Here is a 21,166-nt window from a genome sequence, read left to right on the forward strand (position 1 = left end):
AATTACGAGGAAAGCTGTGATTGGAAGAGATGCAGTCTGCACGAAGACAGCTGCAGCAGAGAGAAAGTCCAGCTCAGCCAAAAATACCATCAGAAGTATAGATTGTGACAGAAGTGAAAGGTAAAGCAAGGTAATCACCAAAATGATGGTAAAGAAAGAGCAGGAGAGGGACTGTGTGTCCAGCCTGGAGGCAGTCTGAGGACCATCCACACACACACACACACACACACACACACACAGTCTGGTGTAGGATTGAAGGATTACATCTGTCAGCCCCTCTGCATCTCCTTCCTGTCAAACTAATAATAGTGATAAACATCCAAGAAGCGAGGAGAAGAAGCAGCAGGTAGATAGCAGATATCTGCTCTGTCCTCCCTCTACTTCTGTCAAGACGTCGACTCGGGGGACTGTGGTGCCCTCGAAAAAGGACATTTTGCTCGGAGGCTGTGACATTTTAATTTCAGGCAGAAGGTAGCTGTCGTTTAGTTTTCACTGCAGTGTCCTGAAGAACATTCGCCGGAGAAATCTCAGGGCAAGTGGGTTTACTTTGAGACTCCGGATCAGCTCGCCTAAGCTACAAGATCATCACACGGTTAATTACTAGACATTTACTAACCAAAGGGCTTTGGACCGGCTCTGGTCTACAAACCGGTCGAGACCTGACAAGCAACTGAAATATCAAACACGGAAGGAAGACGGAGGGGAATGTTAGGTTATTCAGGAAATGTGGAGCAGTGCTGGAGTCAAAGGAGCCCCTGTGCAATGCATCTGATCTGGGGCCAGTTGTATAAAGATAGCTAGAAGCTTCTGTATGAGTGACTAATGTAAGACTGACTTCGAAAGCCTGTAGCCTGTGCATTATGGGTGAAATAAGACATTTCACAGAAGAGTAAAAAATGGCAGATACATCAACAGTCTGGCAGATCGTTCATTTTACACCTGCTGGAAGGCTGGAAGAACGCTATGCTGAAAAACGTGTTATTTAGTTGTAGTTGTTATCGACTTAACGGAAATCTGAAGTGACACCATGACAAAACCAAAATATATCTGAGCCTGAGGTGAAGTCGAGCCCCTTCTGCTGGACCTCCATGGGACCTTGTTTAAGAAAAAATATGTGCAGCAGTTGATGACGAGAGACAAATTATAAATTGATCACGTTTGAACTGTGCCAGGAATTACACGTATAATGTTTGTCAGCAGTTTCAGTCTAGAGCCTGACCAATACTCCATTTTTGGGGTCGGTGCTGATACCGAAAATTACAACGTGAACATTTTTGCCGATATACTTATATACACAGAAAATATACATAACACACATTTTTTTCCAAGGATGCTTCAAATGTGGTTATCAAAGATAAATCTGTGATGGAGGCAGGATATTTAACAATAAACTTGATCGTTCACAATGACATCAGTGCAGTTTAATAGTTAACTTCACTTGGAATTTGATACTTATAATTTACCTTAGGCATATATATTTCTGCATTATGTTCTGTAAAAATACAAAGTGTTCAAATCAGAGCATATCAGACAATATATAGCCTACAGTACAGTGATATATCTGTGAAAGGCCAAAATCACAGAAGGAGAAGACGACTGCTCGCTGGCAAACACAATCTAGGTTAAAAATACCCTAATGTTTCAAGGGAGTAAACACATTCTGCAAGGATACGCAGTGTTTCAGTAAAAGAAACACACGCTTGTACAAGTACATTTTGTGGGGAACCTTAAAGAGTAACTGCATGCCAGATTTTGGATGAAGGAAAAACTTCTGACAGCCGGCATCACAGATCGGTGTGCTCAGGTATCGTCTAATTGTGATCACACCTGACTGTGATGTAGCATGGTGCTACAGTGCCATGAGGCAGCACAGATGCAGACGAGCATGTTCTCACCATTAACTGACAGGGCAAACCTGCTTATTAGACTGGGTGCAAACACAAATCACAGATTTAAGACATTTTTAAGGTCCTGCTGGCTTGATGCTTTTATTCTGAAAGTCAAAAGGTCCATATATGAAACCCTTACTGTTTCCACTGAATCATCTTTACTCTGCTCTTTTAAGTTATTTGCTCACCTAGGCTTATTAATTCATGTAAAACGATTGTTAAAACCAACACATGGTCTCGTAATCCATGCTCTTATTTTGTTAATCCATGCACTTTGTTGATTTCAACATCTTTTTGTTATGTTTTTTTTGTCCCTTATGCTCCCTGGCAAGTTTCTCTAAATGTTCCCTCCGTGAATAAAAGTTTAAAATGTCAACACACTTGCAGGCTTATTAGTCTAACTTGCCTCCAGGGCTCCACCAGTCTGTTCCCTGTACTGCTGCAGTGGCTCGTTGGGCTCGTACTAAATTTATTCCTTCCACATCCTCCTCACCAACCTGTACGCGGGGGTCTCTGTGAGAACAGCGCAGTTCATAGATCAGCTCCCAGGCTGGGTAGTAGAGCGCAGAGCGGGAGTTACCTTGCTACAACTTCACAGCAGAGTAATGACTCTGAGTGTCAGAGCAGAGTGGATTGTGGGGGGATTCAAAGACATGACTAATTGCTCCCTGTTGGGACCCTGAAAGAAAGAGTTCCTTAATGTTTGTTCTTACTCTCCAAACTTATCCCCGCCTGTCTTAACATTGTGTTTGTCCCATATCTGCCAGGTGAGCATGATGGATGAAATCACAAAGATACATCAATATTACTCGAGTGAGGATAGATGAGAAAGACGACAGAAGCCAAATAATGTCTGTATTGTGTGTTTCTAGGCTCGGCTCTTCCTCCTGATGCCCAAATAGTTTGTTTTGCAGAAGTAAATACGTCCTTTCTATCCTGCATACGCATGACAAATACCCAAACACTTGGTATGCAGCACTTGTATGAACGCTAACAATCTATTTTGCCGGTGGCGGAAGGTGTTAAGCATCCACAGTGTTGATAAAATTGCCGTGGCCTGCGGTGAGCTTATGATACTTCGACCGCACTGCTTAAAAACGGCGCTGCAGTGGGTCGCAAACACTCTGAACGCAAGGAATTAAAATTCATGCACAGCGGCGGGGGGTTCAGACTAGAGATGGGGCAAAAATTGATATTCAGTGACGGTAGTGGAGGCCATTATCGGCACGAAAAGGCTAGGCGAGTACGACAAATCATGCTCGACCTACTGTATCTCTTTCTCCGCCCGTGTTCACTCTTTGCATTTCCTTTCTCATTCCTCTCTGTTGCCCTGCATCAAAGAAATTGTCCTCTTTTCTCATTACTTTCTATTCACCGTCCTCACTAGCATTTCTAGTCCGTAATTCATTTTGGTTCCTTTACAAACTTATTTGTGTTACATTTTTCTTTTTTATTTAGCATAAGTGAGGAAGCAGTGACTTACAGCAAGTTTCTTAACCTGATCTTATCCATGGAAATGTATATAAAAATTATCCCAGTCTGGCCCAAAGTAGATTCAAAGCTGTTCGGAGTACAGGCATGGTTTTGGGCTCTTTTGAAAAGTTATAAGATGATAGTCCTACATGGTCCAAATTCAAATTAGATAACAATTTCACTGTAAATGGACACCTAACCCATGTTTTTCTAAAGGAAATATCCATGTGCCTGGCAAAAAAAAAAAAAAAAGCCATTTTATGACCTCAATATACCCCTGATTGAGAGTAACGAAGGGCAAAAACTCATATAGTTCTTTATTTCCGTATTTACACTAACTTTATGCATATAAAGTAGTCAAAAACAAGTGCTTAGGTCGAAAAACAGCCTATTCAAAGAGCAAAACACATAAAACTACATAAATCTGCACTTGAATTTCCAGGTTAAGGGCTTTAAAAGCTGATATAAACTATGTATTGCTGGATTTTAAATCTCATTGACTACATGACAGCCATGACCTGCCATCTCAGGATCTTCTGTGTAGAGAGAAATGAGTCTTGAGAGTCTTTTTACAGATAAAAGCCATTTTGTAACCATTTAATTACAGAATACTTTGTTTTGGACTAAATATGTTACTGAAATTGACCTACTGGACATTTGGTAATAAGAAGTTTTTATTGGAGTTTGATGCTCTGCCAAAACATTTTATTGGTGAGTTGACAAAACTTCATACATGCTAGTTTGTTAGCTTGCTTGTTTGTACCTCGCTGATGTGGTTTTTCCTTGAAAGGGTTGGCATGAATTGAATCATGAGATTTTAAGCTTTCTAACAATGTATGGCACGACTACACAGTTGATACGTTAGCCTATTTGCTTAGCCGTGTTTGTAGTGGTTGGCGAACTAGTCGGACGCTTTGTGTTAAATATGGTGGCAGTTTGATATTCATAAGAATTTGTCCTCCAGAGTAATAAATACCTTTATGAGAGGGATAAGAGGCTCCACCATTGAACGTTATATGGATAGTGTCAGTATTTCATCTCAAATAATGCGTTTCTTCCCTCAAAGGAACACTTGAGTTGAATTAATTTCAGTCACCTCACGGCTGCTCTTATCAACTCCTGTTTTTTTAGTACGCGCCGCACGACATCGCGCCTTATCTCTTCATTTCTGCCATCTATCTACTACTGCGCCCCCGTTCATTTTTTGTAACTCCATGTGCAAACCCAGCCCCGCCCTACTTGTCTTCTATCTTTCAATTCCTTGTGCTGCAAAAAAACCCTCATGATATACAGCTTTAACATGAAATTCCTTCAGTATTCATGACAGTGCCATCAAGATCCACCAAGCATCAGTTTGTGTGATGCTTTATGAGAGTTTATCTCTCAAGTGAGCCACAAAGAATCACGCTTCATCTCTCCACTGTCAGCCTCGGTCCCTCTCCTCCTCCTTCTTCAGTATTCTGGTCGTATTTCGAAGTGCCTATGCTGGCGTGCCACGTTTAATGAGGAGTATGCGTATGTTTGATGGTAATGACAAGTGTTAGCAGGGACAGTGCGGCTGCAGTCAGAGGACTAAGCAAGGTGAATGGGCTCTTTGCTACAGACAAGCCTCATAAAGATGCCAAAGATCCGGTGCTAAGTGGCTCAGAACATGCAAGGACCTGAGACGCTGCTTTAAATCACAGGAGACCAGCCTTTTTCTGATTGGATGCATTGGGAGGAACATGTTTACGAGTCTGACTGAAATTATTATAAGTCAATATTCTTATATTAACAATAGATGAACTGGAGACGTGACGAAATATGTGATATGAAAGATGTCACTCTTGACACTTGTTGCAAATCTTCGGACTGAATAGGCCGAGTGACGAGTGAAGAGATGAGAGAAAACCTGCGTCACACAGTCTGGGTAGTTAGTCAGACAAATTAATGAGATGATCCTCTCTTTCCGTCGCCCAAAACTGGCATTTCGACCAGCTCACAGCTTATAACTGAATCAGCTGACCTTGCTACAAGGTGCTGAGGTCTTGTTGTGAATCTTTGGACCAAACTGGGCTTCAGTGGCGAACGGTGCCTCAGAGCTCTGCAGAGCATTTTAGCATCTTTCAGCTTTATGTTTTGGTTTTAGCTGGGCACCATGTGGCCCCTTATTATTTTAAGTTCACGCTTGCTGCTCTCATCAGCATCATTTCCAGAGGGAGTTGTTTTCAGGTAAAAAGCTCTCCCCACCTAGCACCAAATAACAGCTAGGCGAGGTTAACAGCTACCTGATGAACAAAGTGGAGCATTAAGCAATTAAAAGATACTAAAACAGAGCTAACAGAGGTAACATTAAAGGGAATATTTGTCTTACATTTGACAAATAGGCCAAATATGAGTCTAAATAAATGAGAATAGAAATTTGACTGAGATTGATCACCTGGCTGTATTTCCCCACAACTCTACAGAAAGTTTCAGCTCTTTAAACTCAGTGTATTGTTTGCACAGCCTGAAACTTTACTGTTGTTTCAGTCTCATTGCTCTTATGTTGTAGTTTCCACCAGTAGCAGGCAGCTGTTTTGGGCAAAAAGCTCTGATAAAACCAGAGAGTGAATGACTAACTGGTGAACAAAGTGGAGCGTTTATCAGCTAAAGAGTCAGACATTTCCCTCAGGCATGTATAGAAACCAAAACAGATTGTGAATAGTGGACTTACATTCATCAGATGGCCAAAAACATGACTTAACACAGGAAAAAATGCCACTTCAAGAAGAGGGTTTCTTGCTTGTAATGGATAAAGAAATTGCCAATGGAACCAGTGAAAATTGTCTTAAAACAGGTCCCATTTATCTCAGTGATAGGGTCATAATACATTTGTTTTTGATGAGAAACTAGACAAATATATGCGGCAAGATTTTGATTTGTTGCAGTGTAAATGAATACTACAGTTGCTCTGTGTATGCTGAATGCGTAAATAGGCAAACAACTTCACCATGTCATCTTTTAAACACGACAATATGTCATGGTGGCGTTTACAGCTCGTTGCTCTGCCCCTAGGTGGCCAAAAAGAAAAAAACTCAATTAATGTGAGGTAATCCTTTTAATTGATAGGAAGAAAAAACCTGCGCTACAGCCGACAAGCTAATTAGCTGTCGAGCCAGTGAAATGACTGTGTGTGGCTTTGTTTTTATCTTCAGACATTTGCAAGAAAGCTATGTTGGTCGTGGCTCATAGCCTGTGGCTCTTGTTGTGCAGCTTCTGTGTTTAGTCTTGGTCATTTCAGTTGGTCTCACACATAAGATCGACTTTCTTTCTTCAGCTCCAGTGTACTGCTCTCCCCCTCCCTCTCTCACATATATGCGTATGTGTACTGTCATTTAAAATGGACGTGATTAGTCTTCATCCAGTGTCCTTCATATCAAACGTCCTCTCCATAACAACCACTCCATCCCTTTGCTGTTTGTCCATCAGTGTAGCAGCACTTGTCCTCTACTGGCTGGTTAAGGTGAGCAGACACGCCCACACTAACGACCTCCATTAGTAGTAAATGTTAATGGTTGACTGGAACGATCCATGTTTATGTGTATGTGTACATTCCTGCACTGAACGTGATGCCTTTGCGTTCTCAGATAGATCAGACTTCAGGTCAAATTCATTTGCAAACCAATCAAATCTACTCATGAACTTGAACTGAAAAGAAAAAAAAAAGGTTGTATTTTCTAATACGTGCTGACTTGTTTCAGTTTGAATCTGCCATTTAACTTGATTTCCCCACTCTGAGTGCTGCTGGAATGAGTTTGACCCGAACCTCTCCTTGAAGAATCCACAGCCAGCGATAAAAAGGAGCACTGCAAACACCGATGTAATCCCCCGTAGCCTGTGCCTCAACTGTATTAATATCAATTTGTGGTGGTTTTCCCAAGGTCGAAAAACATTAACTGCCTTCCTGTGTAGTCACGAACAACAAAAGAAGGTTAAAAACTCCGCTCAGCAAGTGGGACGCGAGAACAACTTCCAACAAAGAAAGACCCTGAGAGAGGCCCAGTCACAGAGAAAAAGGACTTTGAAGTCATCTTCGCTGTTTCATCTTCTATATTAATTGTATCCAAAAGGCATTTCAGACGAGACAACTGAGCCATTGAGAAACACTTTTAGACAAGAGGGGCGAGGCCAGAAGAGTGGAGAAGTCTCTCAGAAGCGCTGCCAAAACCTGTTAGCGACTAGAAACGAGGTGCAAATGAGAGTAAAATATGTTGGTATGCTGAATGATGGCATAGAGTGTGTGAGGGGGAGTGTAAATGAATGGAGGGTTCACCTGGGGACAAAACTAATAAAGAAAAGACATTCTGCGCTAAGAAACTGTCTAAATGTGATGTAAATACACAGAAAATGGCAAAAAAAGTAAATGTATGTTTGAATTTGATTGGAGACAGCCAGCATCTCACAGGGGTGATTCCCTGCTGATAGCAAAAACGTGGAGCGAATACGATTTAAAGGTGCACTATGTAGTTTTTGGGAAGAAATTGTAATCAGAAGAGAAAGATCTTCATTGACTGATTTTTTTATGCCTAAACAAACTAAGTAAACAAACTCTTTATTTACATGACTGAATAAACAAAGTGACCTTAAAGGACAACACAATTTCATACTGTTTTACTTTGTTTATATTTGGCGGACCCTGCCACCTTTCTAGCTTTTGACCTTATTTTCCTCTGAGGACATCTTGTTTATTTAGTTATGGAGAAAATAAATAGTTCTGAGTTTGTATTATTTCCTCATTAATATTGTAAATATTAAAATTCCGACTTTGAATTTCTTCTCCAAAACTACATAGTGCCCCTTTAAATCTGATTTAAATTGGAGGCAGCGGATAATTTAATTAGTTTATTCGATTCTTTGCTGAATGGCGACAGTAAAATGGTATTTACAGGAATTTCCGAGAGTGAAACACTAAGAAATCTTGTTATCTGAAAAAATGTGCGTGACCTCTGTTTCAAGTAGCTTTAGAATTTACAGCTGCACTAAGTTTTAATATTAGCACCGGGTAAAAAGACTGCGTAATTTCCAAGGGCGACCCCTGCATTAACCAGCATTAACCAGCCTTTTCTCAGTCTCATCAGCGTAGTTTCCACCAACAGCAGGCGGCTCTGATAAAGCCTTTGTCCGCTACCTTCTCAGCACCACACGGCAAACAGATTAAACGAGTGACTGGATGGTGAACTGAGTGGGGCTTTTAGCAGCTTAAGAGCGAGACGTTTCCCTCAGGCATTGGTAAAAAAGGAGAGTAAATATTGGACTGAATTTTACACATTAAAGTGTATTTACAGGTCTTGGGGAGTACTACTGAATACGTGAACAAAGTAGTATAAAGTCTTCTGTGGCTCCAGAGGAAGCTGCTTGTAATCTGACAAATCAATCGCTGAGTTGCATTGTGGATAATGTAGGCATCTGGGTTTGAAAAGCAGAGCAGACCAGGGAGAGATATTGCCTTTTTTATTCTGCAAACTTTGTCCCACATTACCCACAATGCAATATAGCCACTGAGTGACATCACTGTAGGCAGATTATCAGATTACATGCAGCTTACTCTGGAACCACAAAAAAAAAACGTTACACTACTTTTTTCACATATGCAGTAGTACTCCCCAAGACCTGTAAACACACTTTGACTTGTAAAATTGGTGGAGTTACCCTTTAAGTGAGTTACTAGCTGGTGATATTTCCTTCAGGCGTCGGTACAATCAAAACAGAAAAGGTAAAGTGAATACTGGACTTTGTTGGACAGCCAGAAACACTGCAAATGAATGCCAACAACTTTATAATAACTATAATATGTTAGTGTTGTTCTTAGAGCGTGTTGTGCTGACCCCAGTTGGCCAAAAATAAATAATAATAAAAGCATTACCAAACACAGATAATTGGTAAATGATGTCTGTCCTTTACGAATTACAAACTTTATATGACAGCCTGGAATGCAAACCACAATAAATCTGTGAGAAAACCTAATATTCATGTTGGATGCATTTGGGATTTAGAGGTAAAACAGAGATTTTCCCATCCTTATTCTATATATTCTGTTTTAAGCCATGTATTTTAAATATCACTAATTTGAATGCATTCTTTTTATGTATTATTAACCTTGTTCGCACACAGTAAACGCTTTAAATAGATGGTTTTCGATCAAATCATTCCTATGAAGCTGATCGGTTGAACTGATGTAAGGAAAACGGGAACAATAAGAAGGAAATGAGGTCTGTATGCTGGTGTATTAGCAGCAGTGTTGAACTGGTTTGAATGGAAAAACAATAATCAGCCACTGCAGAGATTGGAGGTGTCTCAATGCAGACGTGAGTCCTCAAACACACAATCAAAGGCTGCTTTCTATCTGCCTCCGAACCAATTTTAAATGCTTAAGGAGGCTTGTACTGTACAGTGCTGCTAAAATCATACAGACGCACTCGCTGACCACGTGTGGGAGAAGCACATGAAATAGAGAAATTCTCTGATTTCCTCCTGTTGCCAGGGTAACCAAATGAACAGATGCAGGTCACAGTGAGTGGAGGACAAAAATGCGCACACACCTACTTATACATACACAGAAATACATATACAAAAGCCTGCATTCATTGTGAGTTGACCTCATGGCAGGAAAGAGCATTTAACTGCCTTTTCTGCTGAAGTCAAATAAATACACACATTCTCCTCTTGTGGCTGATAAAATACTCTAATGCTGTTTAGTACTTTGCTTTTAAAACCCCCTTTGGATAAACCCTTTAACATCTTTCTTATTGGTCCTGTGAAGTTCCCATTTCTGAGATACGTTTTTTTCCCCCCCTCAGCAGCGACAATCCGCAACTCCAGATAAACTCATCCAGTCAGCATCCCTCTGCTACGTCTCCCATCTTTCTGCCGCTGCTGCAGTTTCTCTTTTTCGCTTTCCCTCTTTCTCCTCATTTCCTACTGAACGTTAGAGTCTCTTCCTGTGCATACTTAAGAACCCACGCATACGCGCACACCCACACTGAGATCAAAAGAGTTTCTGAATGCGAGTTTCTCTTCCTACGTCACTGTGGATGAAGGGACCATCGGATAAAACAGAGGATCAGGTTGCATCCTGATCCGCAGGCTACAGGTGGTTGCATTTCTATGTGCGCTCATGTACAAATGCATCTAAAAAAACCCTTAAACATGCATGTTTATGGCATGCATTTTGAGTGTAGTGTGTGCATGTATGTCTGCAGCTTGATGCTGGAGATGTGGCGTAGGATTTCTGTGCGTAGGAGGACCTCACATGGCATCAGTGGGGAGAGGCAGCGATGATGGGAAGGGAGGAAGATGATACAAAAATGTGGAAATCTGACAAATGAAAGATATCAGAGTGAAGCAGACGAATAATCGCTGGAAAGAAAATGATGAGAGATGATGAGCTGCACCTTGGGGAGCAGGGAGAGCTTAGAGGGAGGTGTGACAAACAGGGAGATTACATTTAAATCATGAAAGAGGAGCAAACAAAGCCAATGCAAAGACAGAAACAAGAACAAGAACAAGAAGGGGAGAGAAACCATAAACTCCAAGCATCCAGATCTCTCAAAAGACACTTGAGAAAACACTCACCATGAACTGGACGTTGTCAAATCCATTGGCCAGCAGGTGGTTCTCGTACTGGACCAGGCCGATGGAGTCGAGCCACTGGCCCACGGACTGCAGCGGGCAGCGGGGACCTATGAGGGGGTGGAGGGGCAAACGCTTCAGTAGGGAGTAGCCGTCCACGCGGTAGCAGCGGCAGTCCGGCTGAGACAGCTGGCATTGCCACATCATGTTATGGCGGGCAAAGTGGCTGTCGAAAGAGCCCGCCATGCTTTTGAGGAGTCTTTTGGCAAGGCAGCAACAGGAGGAGGAGGAGAAGGAGAGTGAAGGGGAGGCAGGTAGAGGGGAGGAAAAAAGGTGAAGGAGGAGGAAAAGGAGGAAGGGGAGGCTAGGCTAGAGGCATGGTGAGGATGGAGGGGGGTCAGCATGCAAGGGTGCAAGCGGGTAAAGGGGAGGTGAGGGCGTCCAGATGCTGCTTTCTCTGAATCCAGGGGGTGACGGCTGAAGTTGTATCCAGAAAAGAGCTCCCGTCCTGGGGTTAAATCCTGCCAGAGGTGGGTGTTGGATGAGACTGGAGGTATAGATCCGCGAGCAAAAGCGAGTGTGTTTGTCGCGCACAGCGCAGCAGCTGCTTCCTTTTTCAGCTGTTGCGCTCGCTTGGCTGCTCCCCTGAGCGCGCACGCGCGTGTGTGTGTGTGTATGCAAGCGTGTGTGTGTGTGTGTGTTAGAAAGAGAGAGAGAGAGAAAGAGCGAGAGCTGCCTGCACTGTAGATTTCTCTTTATCAAGTACTCCCACTCTCATCTGTATGCTTCTGCAGCCTCCTCTCTCTCTCTCTCTCTCTCTTTCTCTGTGTCTCTCTCTCTCTGTGTCTCTCTCCCCGAGCGCTGCTTCCCTCCCTCATTCCCTCACTCTCTCTACCTCACTCGCTCTCCTCTGTCTACCTCCCGTCTCTATCTTCTCTTGGGGTGTTGATCGTCACCCTGCTCTCTCTACAGATATCTGGCTCGCTCTGCTGATAATAGCCATCACAACAGCTCCAGCTTCTTTGTCTGCAAGAAGCCCAGCTCCCTCCCACTCACACACACACACACACACACACACACACACACACACACACACACACACACACACATCACGCTGAGTGTATGCATGCAGGCGAATCTATATGTTTGTGTGTGTGGCGTAGCGACTGTATCTGTGTGTTGGTGGTGGTAGAGGTGGTCATGGATGGGGCTGGTTTGGCACAAACAAGATTTCACCCTGTGGTAACCATGGTTAGCAGCGGCTTTGCATTCGTAGATGAAAAGAGAGAGGGAGAGAGTGAAAGGGGAGAGAGGAGAGGATCAGGAGGTGGAGGATGGGGGAGTTAACACAGGGGAGAGGGGGATCATCGCAGTAAATAGAGATGAGTAACGGAGGATTTGAGGTATGCAGGTGAAAGAACTGGCAGAAGCGGGGATTTGATGAGCACAAGAAAGTCAAAAAAGCAGAATCGCCCACGCACGCTCATACACATCAACAGGATTATTCTGGTTTATTACAATTCAGCTCTTATTTTTGTAGTTTTGGCCATCGTTCCTTTTAGTTTCCTGTGATGAATGAATCTTTCGTTGGAAGTTAAGCAGGGAGACAATCGTAAGTCGTCAGTTCTCCACCTCTCAGGGTTGGCATCTTGTCAACCAAAGAGCAACGACTTCACCTGTTTGGTCTCTCCACACCACTCAGCCACCAGGGTCAACTGTCTGCAGCTCACTATAGGACAGCGGTGGTTTCTTTTTTATGCTTTTCTGTCATGTACATTTTCTCACTACCCCAGTATTTCTTGAGAGACCCCATGCAGAGTCACAACAATTAGTCTGTAAATCGATTAGTCGATCGAAAGAAAATTTACAGCTAACTAATTGATAATCGATTCATCGTTTCAATCGTTTTTCTTTGGGCTCTCATTTTATTCACATTTATTTGGTATTTGATAGACTAAATAATGAATGGATTACTGATGAAAATAATCGTCAGATTAATCTATATAGATGATAATCATTGGTTCCAGCCTTAGTTGGAAGCCCAGTTGGGGGGATCCCCCAACGGCTGCTCTCAAGGAATCCTGTAATTTATCTAATTAACAGGCTCAACGCTGAACTCTCTTTATCAGATAATCAAACAGTCTGTTGCAAACACTCATGACAGTTTACAGACTTCAACTAACTGCACTGGCCATAAATTCCAGTTTGACCTTTAAATAAAGTGGCTAAAATAATCTGACTAATTTGTTGAGTCTTTTCTTAACAATCTCAGCCCTGCTGCAATGATAAAATGTTAGTAGTTTCTGCAAACCACAGATACGGTCAAATATGTATGTGTCATGTCAGGCCACGTACCGTATTGACATCCCCACAAACGTGCCATATCACGTTCACATTACATGTTTATAGCCTGACAGTTATCGGGAGGTGGAGGTGATGGAGGTGGAGTTACAGGCGAAATATATACCAAGGCAGTGACCCCAGTTCGAGTCTGTGTTTCAACATTTGGAAGTGTGAAACCAAGGAGACCTCGGGACAATTTCCGGCTATGTTTGTGGCAGCAAAACCGGGGACCTTGGGTCATCTCAAGCCATATTTGTTGGGTCCAAAACAGGTATTTTAAGCCAAAACATGATGTTTTCCTAACCCTAACCAGGTGGTTTTTATGCGTAAACCTTACCAGCATTATGACAAGAGAAATTTTAAAACTGAACCTAAAGAAACAAAGTTGCAATGTTGCAAGTTTGAACATTTTTTCTGGCAATTGGGTTGATAATCCAACAGTTTATTGCCCTGTTGGACTTAGTTGTAGCAATGCTGCAGTGTTCCCAGTGTTGGCTGAAACTACTCAAGTAGGACCCAAGTTGTAATAAACCATGAATTATCCTTTAAATCAGATTTACTCCCATGATCAGACACATATAATCATGTGTATTTTACCTGAGGTGTCCTCCTTGATGTCCAATCCGCTGCCTATTCCAGCCCCAATGGAGCTCATAATCTTGTCGATCTGAACAAATGGGAGAGAGAGGGAGAGACAGAACGAGAGTTACAGGGGAAAAGTCATTTCCCAGTAATAAGGCTAACCCCTATTTCTGGATTCAAGTGTCACATAACAAGATCATTACGCCAGCCGGCGCACTGAATGTCACTCATTCCCCCTGTGAATTGAAAAAGCATGAAGGAGCGGAGAGGGCGCAAAAAAGATGTGTTGGAGCAGAGATGAAGGAAGAGGCAGACTGGAATTGGAGGGAGCTACAGTGGCTTCATTAGTGTCTGGCTGCTGGCTGTCAACCGGTCATCCCTGACCCTGGACCTGCTGCTATCCGCTGAACTATGCGACCTACACATCCATCCACCTGTCAGGACCGCTGGCTCACCACGGGTCAGAGAAAACTGGCCTTGCTGCGACTGGTCTGAGAGCCGCGTTCAAAGGTCTGGGACTGACAAATGCAAACAGTGTTCACAAGCTGACGGAGCATGAAGGTTGTCTTATCTTAGTGGCTGGATAAACAGGTAGCAATTTCTGCATGTGTCACTGCACACAAAGCAGCCTTGAGGCTAAACATTCACTGTAAGCTGATAAAGAAAAGATGATGATTAAAGGGTAGCTGGTAAAGTGTGTTTACAGGTCTCGGGGTGTACTATATGAAAAAAGGAGTATTAAGCTTTTTGTGGCTCCAGAGGAAGCTGCATGTAATCTGATAAATTGTCTACAGTGATATCACTCAGTGGCTAAGTTGCACTGTGGGTAATGTAGGCGCCAGTCCAAGAAGATGAATGCATGGAATAATAAAGGTGATCTTTCGGGTTCTGCTGTATCGAAATTGATCATATGTATTTAAACTGTTCATAATGAGTCCAACAGTTATCGGACTGCAATGGTAGACCAGTGACGCCTTCATTACCCACAATGCAACTTAGCCACTGAGTGACATCACTGGAGGCAATTTATCAGATTTCAAGCAGCTTCCTCTGGAGCCTCGAAGGCTTTATAGACTACTTTTTTCACATATGCAGCAGTAGTATGCCTGTAAGACCTGCAAACACACTTTAAATGTGTAAAAATAGGTGGAGTTACCCTTTAACCAGAGCTTACTGGACTGATACGACGTGCTAAAATTAAACCTGACACAAGACGTCTCTGTGACATATGCCGTCAACACTTATTCATAGGTTTTCGGGCTTGTCCTTCTTTTAAATTGTATGTATTTCACCTTTGTCATGGTGATAAGACAAGAAAGTAATTACTGTCTGTGAATACAGCAACATCACTATAATTTGCCATGTTCTCATGAAGGTTAAACAGAAAGTGAATGCATTGGAAATGTTAATAATCCCTAAAATCATAAAAAAGAAAATAGTGAATATATTTTAATGGCTGTCAAAAACTGACAGTTTGGTATGTGCCTGTACGATCACCTGACTGCTCATGGTCTTTGCCCTTTTGCACTTCATTTAAGCAGCGTCACAACATTCCAAAATAATTGGTTTGCTGACAACAACGTCACCACGAAAAAAGACGATGTAAACTACAAATGTTATACCCAACATGTAATATACAGGGATTGAGATGACAGACATCTTTGGCGATGCAAAATATTATTACTGAAAGTAATAGCAATATGATTGTGATTTTGAGCTATGTAAATAAAATTGCTTTGATTTGATTTGATTAAAGCACACATTTGTAACATACAGAAACTACCTTAATTACGCCTGTAGCACTAATGAGTATGGATATCTTCACATCATCGAGTGTTGTGCGACATCCCTCGTGATTCGCTTTTTGCTAATAATGCATCTCTTTCTTGAGCGTGTGCTGCAAATAGAACAACTTTGTGATTTTTTTCCCTCTGAATTCCCCGTATATCACTCCAGTTTCCCTGAAGCCATCGTATCTCATCCTCCCGTAGCACGTAATTAAACAGGAAAGGTCACCTTAATTGCTGAGAATTATGGGAAATTCCACATGGTAATTCATCACCATCAGCAAGTTATGAGCTGTGTTGAGGCACTAATGAACATGTAAATGCAGAGAGGCACGCACAAATGTATTTTAACTTGCATGCATTAGCAGTATGTTAAAAATAGAGACGGATTAATTATAGAATAAAACAGTCTGAGATTTTTCATTTTCAACACGCATCAGTTTGCAAAAGTGTGTGTTGTCTGTGGCTAGTGAGCAGAAGCTAATGTGTCTGTGACCCAAAGAGTTTATAAAGAGGCGAGATCGCACAGTGTTGTCCAGTCAATGGATCACATCTGTGTCAAGACCTGTTAATACTGAAGAAGCCCCGGGCACAGACACACCGAGACCGAACCACACACAGCAGCAGCGACCTCCGCTCTCTCTCCCTTCTATAACAGGAACTGCATTCTGTCTTATATCTGGTCTTCCCTGCAGCTCCAGTGCTGCTTAAAGAAGAAAATCAATGTGGGAAGATGTTAAATTAGCACTGGGGCTCCTTCTGCACTGTAGCAGTAGAGTGGATTTCAAAGGGAGGAAAAACTGAGGCAGCTCACTGCTGTGGGTGCAGGGGATTTCACTGCCCCCTGCAGAGATGGTTCACTTGGAGAAGCGTGCCTGGTTTTAAGAGATTTTACAATAGAAATCCATGTAGTGTCACAGTAAAGAGGCTGATTAACCCTCCTTTAATATCGCAATTGAACTTGAACTCCTGTACATGTCAAGAAAAAGCTCTTCTTACCTCTTCCCACTCAGCGGTGAAAGAAGGCGTCCTCTCTAGTCTTCCCCCCGGGCTGGCACCCTCTCCTGGGCTGGGACTTCCAGGCCCCTGGCCACGAGATCCAGACCCCCAGCTGTGCTCCTCCTGGACGAGACAAAACCCAAATTGTTTTCTAGCATAATCAAGCGTCAGACAATGGTTGCCAAATATTTTAACCTTAAAAATACAGACAACCAGCGCTAGAAACTGTCGAGAGAGTCCTCAGTACTCATCAAAGTTTCATCCACAGTATAATGAGGCATTTTTCATCAAACAGACTATGTATTTAGCTTATGATTTATTTACTATGAATTAAAGAAGAACTCTCTAAATGTGCAGCACAGCAGGGAGCACTGTGGCCCAGTTTAGTGAGTTATCTAATTGGTTGGACTGGTTTCTGTGCCGTTTCTGTAGTCACTACATGATACAGCAAGATGCAAACTACGTCCACGGCTGCATAATTTATACAACTGAATATTTACAATAAATGCATTTTCTTCCAACTTAGATCTCTGTGCTGACCTAAACTTTTATTTAATTTTTTTTGTAACTTTTAGTTAAAGAGACTTTCGTGTTATACTTGGCCTCTTATGTAAAAGACTTGAAAGAGCGAGATAGTAGCAGAGCAAAAAAAAGACAGTGTTAAAGTTTTAACTTGCTTTCATAATGCAACATAAATGATGGGCTATTTTCAAAAAACCATTTGAGCACTTTGATTTCTTTGATGTCTAACTATAAAGCCAGGAATCTCTGTCTGTCTGTCTGTGACGCATGTCCTTTAAGAACTGTTCATCTGATCTACTTCACACTTGGCTGTTTTTGAACACCACTCTGCAGCAGTGCGCTGGCGAAGCAGATGTAAACAAAATGGAGATCAGGTGTAGTGCAACAACTTGCTGTAGTAACACGTTGCAGTGAGAAAAAAACAAGAGCAGAAGGTTAAACGAGTCGTGGTCAACAAGGCTTTTATATTCTTTCTTTTCTATTGCTTGGCAGAACTGTCAGCTGCCCTGGGATTAGTTGTTATGGTCTGGCTTAGCAAGTACATAATGATCCAGATTTTAAATCAGAAATATCAAACGTGTGATATTATCAGGGCCGCCCTCATGATTCTGTGAGCAGTTCAAGAGGCTCAACACTAGATCTGTAAACCCCTCACATTACCAGATTATCTGCACCGAACAGCATGTTTTGACGGGCACTGCACTCGTAGAATGAGTAATTTGAGATGAGCCAATCCCAAAAGAAGATGGAAAACTAAGTCAGGACATGTCAGAAACAACTTACCTGTATGGGAGACACAGCTACCAGGTTGGAATCAGATTTGGACAGAGACTTGGACAGCTGCAGGTCCAACACACTGCGGGGCATGGACCTCATCCTTCCCAGGGTGCAAGCCCTCTCTTCGTAGCCAGCAACCGATGAACCTCCCTTGGGCACACCTCCTGTTAACCCTGGAACTTCCCCGTTTTGACCGGCGTAGGAGGAGGGAGGGCGATCCAGTGTAGACCAGCCACGAGTTGAATCCACCTGCTCGCAGTTTCTGGGTCGGGCCTGGTCCTGGTTGACCCTTGTGTGGAAGATAGTCCGGTACACCACCTGTGGCTTGTGGGGGTCGATGGCGGTCGACTGAGGCGACGACTCGCCCCCTGTCCTGGAGAGGACCTGTGTGGGTCCTCCTCCGATCACGATGCTGAACTCCGGGGTCTGCAGCAGGCCGCTCTGGACGTCTGTAGAGGCATATTTGCGGGGTTTGGGGTTGTAGAGGTGGTAAGGCGTATCAGGGGTTTCACAAGCTGGGGAAGATCCATGAAGGAGGCCTGCAAACTCTTCTGGGATGTGACTCTTCCTGCGGTCATCCAACAGAGCGTTGGAGGTGGAGGAAGAGCAGAGGGGAGCAGGAGGAGGCGGGTCTCGCTGGTATGACCCGTCGTCTGCAAGGAGGACACACACAAAAACACTGACTGATAAGGATTAAATCATGCAGATTTGTATAAAATGGCTCCGTCACAACAATGATACACACTAATAAATTAACTCTACAAGGAAAACAAGAGGGAAATCAGAAAAGTGCACTCACTGCACAAACAAAGCACACAATATTGAGAGCAAAATGTTTGGTACACAACAGAACAGAGAGAAAGGGAAGCAAAGGGCCTAAAAAAAAATACTGCAAAACAACCAAAGCTGCAAATAGGAAGATAAGAACGAGGCGATACGTCTTCTGCTTCCCTGTTGAAAAGCTGTTTGTGTCTCCGAGGAAAAATAAAAGAACTCCTGACTGGGATTTTACACCTCTGCTCCTTCACTGTCTGAGTGCAAAACTGTGTGTTTGGGTGTCTGAACTTGTGCATGTACGCATGAACTCATCGGGGCAGACGTTCTTACACCGCTGACTGGGATTTTTTTTTGAGGGAAGGCTTTCATGGCCCACTCACTGTCTGTGTGCAGCGGGGTGGAAGAAAAGCCGCTGAAAGCTCCTTTTGATTCTCCGTGTATTAGTGTTTGTGTAATTGTAGATGCACGCTCCTTGTCAGTGCGTGTATCTGTGTGCGTCTGCTTGCGCCTGTCAGTTTACAAATGCTTATGTGCACATCCGGAAAAAAAGTCACACTTGGGGGCACAGCGGTTGTCTTGCATGTTAAAAAGATGTCGTCCTTCTGATACAAGATGCAAAACAAGAGGTGCATTATTTATTCTTATTCTTCCTGGATTATTTATTACGCTTCGCCAAAGAGGTGACGCGCTTAAATTCATAATGATGAATCTTCAACTCGGTACCAGACTGTAGCAAAGAAGTAACATTATGTTCCAGTGAGTTTCAGGATGAAGCTTAGATCCTTGGGGGAACAGCCTTCCTAACACAGTGTGACTAAAACTTAATGCCAGATTTATGGAGTTAGAATCATTAATAAAGGTGTAAAATAAGCATTAGAGACAGAAAGACAGATGGGAGGCATCATATGGACTGAATCTCATACAGGAAATGAAGACGAAGAACAGATGAATGTAAAGAAAGTTTAGTGCATTGTAAACTTAGGAAACTAACTAAAGGATTTCTTCTCACTTTGTGTATAGTTGACACTGTGTATTATAGGATTGTACCAGTGTGTGGCAGGTTATTTTTCAAGCTGCTGAAAGGACCATATATAATGTGGAAACGGGACATCGTGACATAACTACTGAAAATTGTTTTAGGGAATTGTTTCGGTGTTATAACCCACAACTTTTTCTGTTAAGGAAAAACTTTCCAAAAAAACCTTCGACAGTGACAAATAATAGAAGGAGAACTTCTTTCAGGACGGACAGACATGCAATCGACATGCAATGCTGTGTGTACAGAACAGACCAAGTTAAAAATACATTGGAGACAATCAGGCTGACAAAATTGCAGATTCTGCGTCTTTTCCAGATGTTTTTCAGAAAGAAATAGCTCTGTTATACCCACTGTATGCTACCTGCCCAGTACTTAACTACAGACCACCAAAGTGAGCAACTAGGAAAGAAATTGGAGCATTTTGTTACTTAAAGCCAAATATTTCCCTTGTGAGCTGGTGGAGACCAAAAACGGAGCTAAAAAATATATCACTTACAGCAGCTTTATCGAGAAAGAAAATGGAAGAAATGTCATCTGGAAGAGAAACAAACGGGGGATATCCCTCTGCTAAGAAGGACGGACGTGAGGTAGATGTAGTCTGGAAGGAATAGACTGACGTGAAAGTACAGTTTTGACTATCAGGATGACAAAATTATAGATAGATCAGGCGTCTTTTCCAGATGCTACTTTTGCGGCAAAAAATAGTTCTGGTCAACACTCTATAATAGTGATGACTTTTGGAATATAGAGCTATTTAACACTTATTTCAACAAATATGTATCACTTACAGCTTACAACACTTATTCTTGCTCACAACTTTCAAATGCAGGTCGTATGGTGTTAGATTTTTGGATGATTTTGTTCTATTTATCCAGGCAATCATTGGTTTCCATTCGCTGATTTGAAATAATACATAGTTACATAATACATGGAAGCAAATGAATGTGCCGAATAGTATAAAAAGGACATTCATACATTTCTACAATACAACAACGTGGTTAACATTAAGTCCACAAACATGCATCTGGAACCTGCAAGAGGCTTCCCACGTTCTTATTTTGTTTCCCAGTCATCTGCTGATTAAACTCTCTCAACATAATATTCTGTCTCTTCTCCTTACACTCTCTGGATAGCTTGAAATAAAACTGTGTGTTTGTGTCTCGAGCCCAGATCTCTCTCTTTCTGTTTCCTTCCACTGTGTGTTAAAGACTGTGTACCAGGCCACTGATAAGAATCACCACTCTCAACATTCTCACAATCACGTAGTTGCAAAAATGAATAGAAACAGTGCCTGTCCACGCTCACATTAATGCAAACTAGACTCTTGTAATCAAAACTGTCACTTGAGTAATTGCCCCCACTCTCACTGAATTTACAATCTAGTTATC

At 42.4% G+C, this 21,166-nt stretch overlaps 1 protein-coding gene across 4 annotated transcripts in view; it reads right to left on the minus strand.

Moving 5' to 3' along the window:
- anks1b (ankyrin repeat and sterile alpha motif domain containing 1B) overlaps positions 1-21,166 on the minus strand; it is a 236,862-nt gene that overhangs the window by 48,412 nt on the left and 167,284 nt on the right. For all 4 annotated transcript variants that reach the window (XM_073480861.1, XM_073480860.1, XM_073480858.1 and 1 more), the window contains 4 exons: positions 17,969-18,615; positions 16,664-16,786; positions 13,893-13,962; positions 10,956-11,062 (listed from right to left, as the gene is read on the minus strand). In XM_073480861.1, coding sequence (XP_073336962.1) covers positions 10,956-11,062; positions 13,893-13,962; positions 16,664-16,786; positions 17,969-18,615 — 947 coding nt within the window. The remainder of the gene's footprint in view (positions 1-10,955; positions 11,063-13,892; positions 13,963-16,663; positions 16,787-17,968; positions 18,616-21,166) is intronic.

The sequence above is a fragment of the Pagrus major genome, chromosome 14 (genome assembly GCF_040436345.1).
Source record: "Pagrus major chromosome 14, Pma_NU_1.0".
Taxonomy (NCBI): Eukaryota; Metazoa; Chordata; class Actinopteri; order Spariformes; family Sparidae; genus Pagrus; species Pagrus major.